Source organism: Papilio machaon, chromosome 5, assembly GCF_912999745.1.
Source record: "Papilio machaon chromosome 5, ilPapMach1.1, whole genome shotgun sequence".
NCBI lineage: Eukaryota > Metazoa > Arthropoda > Insecta > Lepidoptera > Papilionidae > Papilio > Papilio machaon.
The window spans coordinates 2,178,819-2,187,953 of record NC_059990.1 but is presented as its reverse complement, the minus strand read 5'-3'; the positions used below and the strand labels follow the sequence as shown (position 1 = coordinate 2,187,953).

Sequence of the window (9,135 nt, the reverse complement as noted above, 5' to 3'; positions counted from 1 at the left end):
AGATTTTTTTTTTTTATAAGAGAAGGGGGCAAATGAGCAGTGGGAACACCAAGGTGTTCATCGACGCCCATGGACATCCGCAATACCAGAGGAATCGCAGATGCGTTGCCGACCTTTGAGAAGGTGCTACGCTCGCTTCTTGAAGGACCCTAAGTCGTAGCGGTTTGGAAATACTGCCGAGGACAGACCATTCCACAACGAATTTATCATTGATGCGCGCTGAGGCGCAGGACATATGGCACGCGTAAAACGCGGTTCAGTTAGTCAAGCTATATACATTTAAAAATATTAACACTTCAACTATTGCTACACTTTCGTGATTTTTTTATCTATCTGGTCATTATGGGCGAGTAACAAAATTCAAAATCAAGAATTGCTACAGCAAATCTTCACTTATGTGCACATTCAGATATTATGATGACATCGTTCATCGAGAAATGTTTAGTACACTAAATAGAGAAACCTGCAACTATATACACGTATTTTAATGGGGCACCTTCAAATAATGAAATTTATTATGTAACACCCTATAGCAATACTTCGTATTCACTTATATACCCCGTAAGATTTTTAGTTCAAAGTCAAGGTGTCATATAGTATAAAGCGTAGTTAACCGCGAAACTTCAGACGGGATAGTTTGACACCTAATTCAAAATGTTTAATTCTCTTAAATGTACAAAAGGGAGTTTTTTATGCTTAAGGTAAGTAAAATGTTTTTTTTTAATTTGCCGTGTTTCACATGCGTCGAAAATCAAGATCAAAATGACAGGTTACAGTGTCTGTACCCAATCTATCCATAGTTTTTCTTTTTTAACTTATTAGGTTATGTAGAACATAACATTCATATTATGGATGTCTCTAGATATATTTAACTAAGAGACTTAACCATTAAAATGATATAACTTTTTGTATTTTTTAAAACTCTTAATTTTTAAGGCAAATAACCACAGTCGCCAATATAGACGTAACAACAACACCAAGTAAACCATTCAGAGATGTCCCCGGCCCAAGAGCACTGCCTTTTATTGGACAGTTGTACCATTTTCTACCAGGAGGTAAAGTATACTCATGCATTATATTATCGTGGTTTAACTATAGCGACATCGCTGAAATTCTAGCAAGAATTGCAGCTTTATGTCACGAAAACCAAAGAAAATAACACGACCTCACTTCAGAGAGGTAGCTTATTTAGCGTTTCGTCTAATGAGTGAAACGCTGGAGAAGGTATCAGAATAGAAACGGGGGAGCAGAGATGTAGGCTAAATATGTCCTTTTCCGTACCGCCTTGATCCATTAGCTGGTTGGTAAAAGATAGACAACGCATTTGCAACCATATTTTCTATCGTGAATGTCGATGGGTGATCACTATACAACCAGTGAAATGCTGGAACGTTTACAATCGACTTTCACAAAAATAGACAGACTCCATATTATCCGCAACAAACATAATATAATATTCTTCGCGACGCTTTAGTAAACGATCTCTTCTTTAACTTAAAGACTACAGCATCTTGTCCATGGAGCAACCTGCGGCCCTTTTCATAAATGTTATAACACAAATTAATAAAGTACAAGCAACATTGCAGGTCTCCTTTATAATCTTAGAGGTTCTAACTTGCATAACTTTCTGTACGAAAAATATGGACCAGTTGTTAAAATGAAAGGACATTTTGGTGCAAAAGACTCGATTTTACTGTACGATCCAGAAGTTGCATTACAGGTAAGAATATAAATATGTAATGTATTTTTGATCGATGCTACATGTATATAAATCTAGACACAACTTATCAATTTATCAAATGATATTGAATGACTGCAGTACGTTCTAATGAGTAAAGAAAGACTCCTATAAAGTTGCCTAATGTTAACTAGTACCCTTTAACTATATTATATCAGTTGTAGCAATGATAGACACGTGCAACAACAACATTAGTTGCACGAATGTGAAAACATGACCGACTAATGAAATACCACAACCACAGAGAAGACAGACGTAAAGTTTAAGCAATTTGCACTTTGTTTGATGAATGTGCGTGCCAAAGGCATATTTTTAGTCCCCTTTCCCATCCCACCCTTTTCTTGTATGAAAAGAATGGGAAGTGAAAGTGGAGTTGACGGAGGAGGGAATATATAGGTAGGTGAAATACCCTCTCTCTGTGCCTTCTCTCCTCTGTTGGTTTAAGGTAGGCAGCGCATCTGCAATTTCGGGTGTCTAGGGTCAACGGTTGCTATGCTATTTCTGCCAATTCCTGTGGCCACTTGTTCGTTTATGACCTTATGATATAAAAAATCAAATCTCAATGGTTAATAATAATATTTAACAGCCATTGATTTTATTTAATTGAAATTATAATAAAATAAGAGATATGACTTATAAATTGTAAATTTTAGATATATCGATCAGAAAATTCAACTCCTATACGAATAGGTTTTTTTGCGGCACAACATTATAAACATGTAGTTAAAAAGGAAAAGGGCGAAGAGAGAAAATACAGCGGACTTATTTTCGAGTAAGTAATTTCTTTATGTACAAAAAACAAATAATGAAAAAAATATAGATAATGATATTAAATTCTATTCGTTATTTAAAGATATTGATCATTATATGAGACATCGATAATGTACTAAAAGCTATAATCTATCTATATATATAAAAGAAAGTTGTGTTAGTTACACCATTTATAACTCAAGAACGGCTGAATGGATTTGACTGAAAATTGGTGGGCAGGTAGCTTAGAACCAGGAAACGGACATAGGATAATTTTTACCCCGTTTTCTATTTTTTTAATTCCGCGGGAACGAAGTCGCGGGCAAAAGCTAGTATAACATAAATCCCACATACCAGTCATCACCCCCTCATACATCATACCGCATACAACGGAGAGCGAACACTGGCGTTGCGGAGGGACGTTAGATCCCTCTGCATTTTCTACCGTATTTACCACGGGGATTGCTCAAAAGAGTTGTTTGGAACAATTCCTGCGGCCGAGTTCCGTCCTCGGACGACCCGACAGACCGCCAAGTTCCATCAACACCATCTCGATGGCTGGCAATCCACAACTTTTTTCGCGTAGCTTTCTACCGCGTACCGCCGCGTTGTGGAATGGTCTGTCCTCGGCAGTATTTCCCAACCGCTACGACTTAGGGTCCTTCAAGACGCAAGCGTATCACCTTCTCAAAGGCCGTAACGCATATGCGATTCCTCTGGTATTGCAGATGTCCATGGGCGTCGATGAGCACCTTGATGTTCCCGCTGCTCGTTTGCCCCCTTCTCTTATAAAAAAAATCACATAACTCTCTTCAAAAATATATCACACTTGAAAATGAAATCGAGGGGAGCGAGCTATTAATCTCATATTTACTTAGGTTTCATCGGTCTGCTATATCTTTTTTAAAAATAAAACTTGTGCATTTTTAATTATAACTGAAAATTCTCAGCCACGAAGAAACATGGAGAGAGATAAGAACACATGTCAATCCAGTTATGATGCAAGCAAAATCATTAAAGCCATACGCTGAACCACTGGACGAAATAGCCCAAGAAGCTGTTGCAAGGTATCATAAAAAAGTGTATTATTGTTAAACTCACAACATTAGACCCTCTAAATGAAATAATATATAAAATATCTTATCAGATGCTAAGTCGATAGAGTTGACAACATATTTTACGAAAGCAGAGCTACCATGGCTATTCCTTAAGTGATTGCAAATTTTGAAGAGCTTTTTTTATATACAAGTATAAATAAAAATTAATGTATTACAATTGTTTACGTTTTTTTAGAATGAAGTGTATTCGAAATGAAAACAACATGATTGAAAACAATCTTCTTGAGGAATTCATGTCGTATGTATTAGAATTTACGGGAATAATAGCACTCGGTCGCCGATTTCATGCTTTCGATGCCAATATACGGGAAGACTCTTTAACGAGACAATTACTTAGAAATGTACAAGACTTCTTCGCATTATCAGATAAACTAGATTTTCAGCCAAACTTGTGGAGATACTATCCAAACAAGACATTTAAGACAGCTATGAAGTTCTTAGAGGACGCCGAAAAGTAAGTACACAATGATTTTAAGCCTAGTGTGTGAAAATCGGTGCGATTTTTCTTCTTATAGATGTTGACAAACAGATTGTGAGACACTGGTTTTGTCGACTAAAGAACAAAATATCGGAGACGCGTCCCTGTATATGAGCTTGTTTAACTAAAATCACAGGGTTTTAAAGATTACGTTGCTTTGTCTACGAAGGGCCTTATAGCATTTTAAAATGACTTTTAAAGTTTGTTAATTAGAAAAAAAAAATATTCAATGAAAGGCGTCTTTAGAGAAGTAACTATTACTTTTCGGTTTAGTGGAATAAGAAATCAGTGATAATGGGGACTTTTTGGCAAGAGAAATACATTAACGACTTTGTACAAACGTAACTACCTAACTTCATAGATATTCATAATAATTCAATCAAATCGTGGTCAAGCGCTAGTTTATAAAAAAGGCAAGTGCTAATTAAATAACAAATTATATTTTAATTTTTCAGGCTAAACGAAAAACTACTAAGAACGGCTATGGAAGAATTAAAAACGAATCCAAAGCCTGAAGAAAAAAAGGGTGTGTTAGAAAAATTAGCGGAAAAAAATGAGGAAGTGGCCTTAGCGTTTGCTGATGACATGTTTTTCGTAGGAGTTGATACCGTAAGTACCAACTACTGACATTGTTTTCATTTTTATATATTGTGGTTAAATGACTAACATCATTTTTAAATCAGTACACTTAATAGATATTAAGATTTATAACATAATATGTATACATACTACAAACGACTTTTTATTACAGTTAGCAAATGGAATTATATCAGTGTTATATTTGCTAGCGAACAATCCTGATAAACAAAATAAATTAAGAGAAGAAATAATGTCGAAAGAAAGTCGAAGACCGTACTTGCGAGCGTGTATTAAAGAAGCGGCGCGAATGAGGCCTGTGGCGTTCGGAAATTTAAGACTAACCACAACTGGGTATAATGTCTTTGATTACGAAATTCCTAAAGATGTACGTACAATATTTTTATTACGATGAAATGAGGAAAAAGTGGAAAATATGTTGATAGATTAAATCTGAAATCAAGTACATCAGAAAAACAATGTGTACAAAATTATAACTGTTTGTTCTTCTCTTTCAGACTATGGTATTGTTTTGTCACGAGCATATGTCTCTAAGGGAGGACCAATTTCCTCAGCCTAATCAGTTCATTCCTGAGCGATGGCTAGTTGACAAAGATCATCCGCTGTACCATGGAAACGCACATCCTTCGGCCGCTGTGCATTTTGGTTACGGAGCTCGGGGCTGCGTAGGTAAGTCTCATTTAATTTTTTCCTTATTATAATTGTATATATTTGCTGGAGCTCTTTAAAAAATGCATATGCCCATTTAATTGGATACACATAAACAGTGATTCATAAATATTGCGCTTTTTCAGTAGAGAAGAGATAGAGTAAGGTAAAAATCGAAAGGAGAAATTAGCCTAATTAAATATTAGTTGTTGCTAGTAAAAGTATAAAATTTCCTTTCAGGTCGAAAAGCAGCCGATATGGAAATGGAAATACTTATCAGCCGTATTATAGAAAGCTTTAGGTTACAATGGCGCGGAAAGCCAATGCCGGTGTACCAAAGTGTATCCAATCACAATATGGCGCCGTACAACTTTATTTTTAACGATGTTTAATTTGATATTCAAGGAAAATTTCGATTTTGACTTTTAGGCGGTTGAAAAAATATTGTTTTGATACCTCCTGTTAATCCGAGTTAATTTTAAAATTCTAGACGACCAGTTTGTTTTTTCCAATTTTTAGCAATATAATTTTCTATTTATTGTTATGAGTTATTTAATGCACTGTAAATAATAAATATGAATATAAAATAAGTATTGTAAAAAAATTTTGTTTTATTTACTATAACATCAATTCAACCTTAGTGAGAAATGTACATGATTATTAGATATCTTTAAAAGTGAAATTAAATGGCCCTTTGGCATAATTCAATGCGCTCTGATACTGCTTCAAAGGTTCTTCACCAAACCAATCAATTTGGAAGTTTTCAACAACTCGAGCGACGAATGTTTCCATCTCCAACTCGGCTATGCGACGACCTGCAAAATATGAAAAAATACTCGACTCAAAAACAGCAAAGTAACAAAGTTATGAAAACCACTCAAGGTGCTTCTTTTGTCTGCGCACAAGAATCATGCCAACACTAAGACGACGCTGATCACAAAAAATTATAAGCAAAGATCCCTTCTCGTTCTTAAACCACTGAACAATGCCAGAGGTTTCTGTTCTGTTAAAAAGGTATCACATAAGAAATTTGACACATGAAGATCACTGCATACCGATACAGCTTCGAGTTCCAAATCCGAAAGGCATGAACGCAAACGGATGTGCGTTCCCGTGGTACAATGGATCATCCTTATCTGCCATCCACCGTTCAGGAATGTACTCGTTTGGTCTTGGATAGTGGCAATCCATCATCGAAACGTGTTGATTGGCGAAGGTCAAAATCGACTGAAATATGTAAAATTGTACATTGCAAGTTGTTTTTTTTGGATTTTATTGACAAAAATTATTAGAAAGTCGACGATACTAAACTTGTCACTCCAGCTGTATGGGTTAAAATTCTACTTACGTGCTTTGGTATATGATACCCAAGAAGGTTGTATTCCTTCGACATTTGTCTCAAATTTCCAGACACCACTGGCATAATCCTCATCGCTTCTTTTATACAAGCCTTCAAGTATGGTCTCTTTTCCGAACATGACAATATCTCTTCTCTCAATTTATTTTGCTTTTCCGGGTTTTTTGCTTATAAGTAAAAAGTTGGTATTACCGTATTTGCGGCCTGAAATAAATACGAGATATAACAGTAATTACCGATGTTTGTAAAAAAATACCTTTTATTACCGTATTCCATTCTAGATTCGGATAAGATAGAATTTTATATCAACCCATATAAATGTTTGCATTCACGGATCCCTTTCCATAATAATTCCCACCTGTTATTTATTACAAATATTCTTTTTAAATCCTTATATTCCTTTTTGTGCATCTTTCTCTTTATCTATGCATCGTTTTGTTATTCCTACTGGTCAAGACTCTTCTTGTACATTTCTGGCATTCTATAATTTTGGTGCAAAGCATTAATTTTTTGTTGGTTTCTGATCAATCAAAACTTTTGAAGTTTCAGTTTATCTTGAGTTTTTTTTTAGATCGATGAATTTAGTTACAATTGTTTCTACTAAATGTAATAACAACTATTAAAAAATAAGTAGTTTCGCTAGGATTACATGTAATTAGTTAAAATAACAACGACGTGCCATGTGCTATGCTCCGCATAAATGCTCCGTGACTTGCAACAATAGCGACTATCTATATAAAAACATGACAAAATCAGATAAGGTTTTATTTATAAATACGATAAATTAGGTACAAAATGTTCATGACAATCTTCTCTAGATCCAGGATAAATAGATATCAGATACATTATCACAAATCCAAACATATTACTTTGTTTTAGTAACGATAACTAGTAATGTTTCACATAACTCTTTGCATAAAAATGAAACAAAAAGGTAATAAATGAAAGTTGATATCTTACTGTATCCACGCCGGCAAATAATAAATCACTGGCCATCAGGTAAGCATAATGTTCGTTTATTTCAAGTAACTTCTCTAAAATTCCCTTTTCGTTCTCTGAATCCTTATCCACTCTTTTAGTTTTCAGTACCTCAGTCGCTTTTTGGATGAAGTATTTATTTAAACTAAAATGTCAAGAAAAAGTTAACAAAAATAACTTGTACCACGATATGCTTACAAACGTGCAATTGAGGTTTGGTTTTATCGTCTTAAAATTTGCTAAAAACATCCTTAAGTATTATGTATTTGGACTTACTTCTCTTGATCCTCGTATAATTTCATAGCCTTGCCTTCTTGTAAGATTTGAAAATAAATAAATGCTTCCGTAAATAACATGTCTTATTTTTAACATAACGTTTACTTTTAACTTTACTAAAATATCTTCACTAGTCTATCGACCGAGTCTATATCCTATACCAAATACAAAACCAAATACTCATGGACCAATATTAAATAATTTAACTATTGACTTCAATTATAACAAAACATGTGAAAATATACTTTAATAAGAAAAATTACACGTATTCTTACCTACACAGCCCCGAGCTCCATAACCAAAGTGAGCAGATGCTAAAGTAGTAGACCCGAGTATTTTATATAAATTCCAGCTTGATACCTCCACGCGTTCCAGAGTAAAACGATCTTGACAGTCAGACTGACAGGCGGACGGAGACCAAAGTGATAAGGGGTACGTGTTTTCCTTTCGCGGTACGGAATCCCAAAAACTATAGTACTTAACCTATATCGCTCTGCTTATCCAATAGTAGTTTTATAAAAATATTCAATACGCAAATTCTTAGTAGACCATCAACGTATCTTAGTATATAGAGTCATGTACCCTCTGGTGTTATCAATGAAGTAGACTATAAAGTCTATCTAATCCTATCCTATCTAGTGCACTTGAATCTATTACCAAGGACCAACTATTAGTCTTACTTTTGCAAAAATAACTACTTTCACTAATTATTTTAACGCAACTGCTACACAATAACATAATAGGCGGGTCGAGTATTAAAGCTAGTAACAGAAATAGAACATATTAAAAAGGGCATAGGGCAAAAGGCGAGATAACAAAGACCAGGGCCGGCGTTGGCGTAGGGCGCTGTTAAGCGACCGCCCGGGGCGCTGGACAGAAAGGGGCGCCTCCCACCTCCAAAGGCCTAGTAAGAAAAGAGGGCGCTGTATTACTATTAATATTCTGGGTAAAGAATATCTAAATAACCGGAAATTGTTAACAAAAAACAATTCAATTTAAAAAATCGTGACGTGTTTCAATGCCAAGTGAAACATATATTTTACAAGCGTGACTGAATTGATTTAATTATTTTTTAGAATATTGTACCGCGAAATTGCTCACTAACGTTTTCGAATTTTGTTAACAAACTATTATTACACTATTTGCAAAGTCAACGCTTGAAGTTCTTAGAGTTTTATCATAATGTAGAAAACTG

The 9,135-nt window shown here is 34.9% G+C and overlaps 2 protein-coding genes across 2 annotated transcripts; one reads left to right on the top strand and one right to left on the bottom strand.

Moving 5' to 3' along the window:
- The first annotated feature begins 569 nt into the window (after window positions 1-569).
- On the top strand, window positions 570-5,821 carry LOC106714494 (cytochrome P450 CYP12A2). Its single transcript, XM_045677965.1, has 10 exons — window positions 570-701; window positions 937-1,055; window positions 1,587-1,720; window positions 2,392-2,510; window positions 3,439-3,555; window positions 3,782-4,060; window positions 4,540-4,693; window positions 4,836-5,048; window positions 5,179-5,350; window positions 5,570-5,821. The coding sequence occupies exons 1-10, from the start codon at window positions 655-657 to the stop codon at window positions 5,719-5,721; spliced, it is 1,506 nt and encodes a 501-aa protein (XP_045533921.1). The 5' UTR covers window positions 570-654; the 3' UTR covers window positions 5,722-5,821.
- A 168-nt stretch (window positions 5,822-5,989) lies between these two features.
- LOC106714588 (cytochrome P450 CYP12A2) lies at window positions 5,990-8,020 on the bottom strand. Its single transcript, XM_045678006.1, is given in 5 exon segments — window positions 5,990-6,144; window positions 6,385-6,556; window positions 6,678-6,890; window positions 7,647-7,809; window positions 7,941-8,020. Coding segments are annotated over 5 exon segments (783 nt in total).
- Window positions 8,021-9,135: the final 1,115 nt, after the last annotated feature.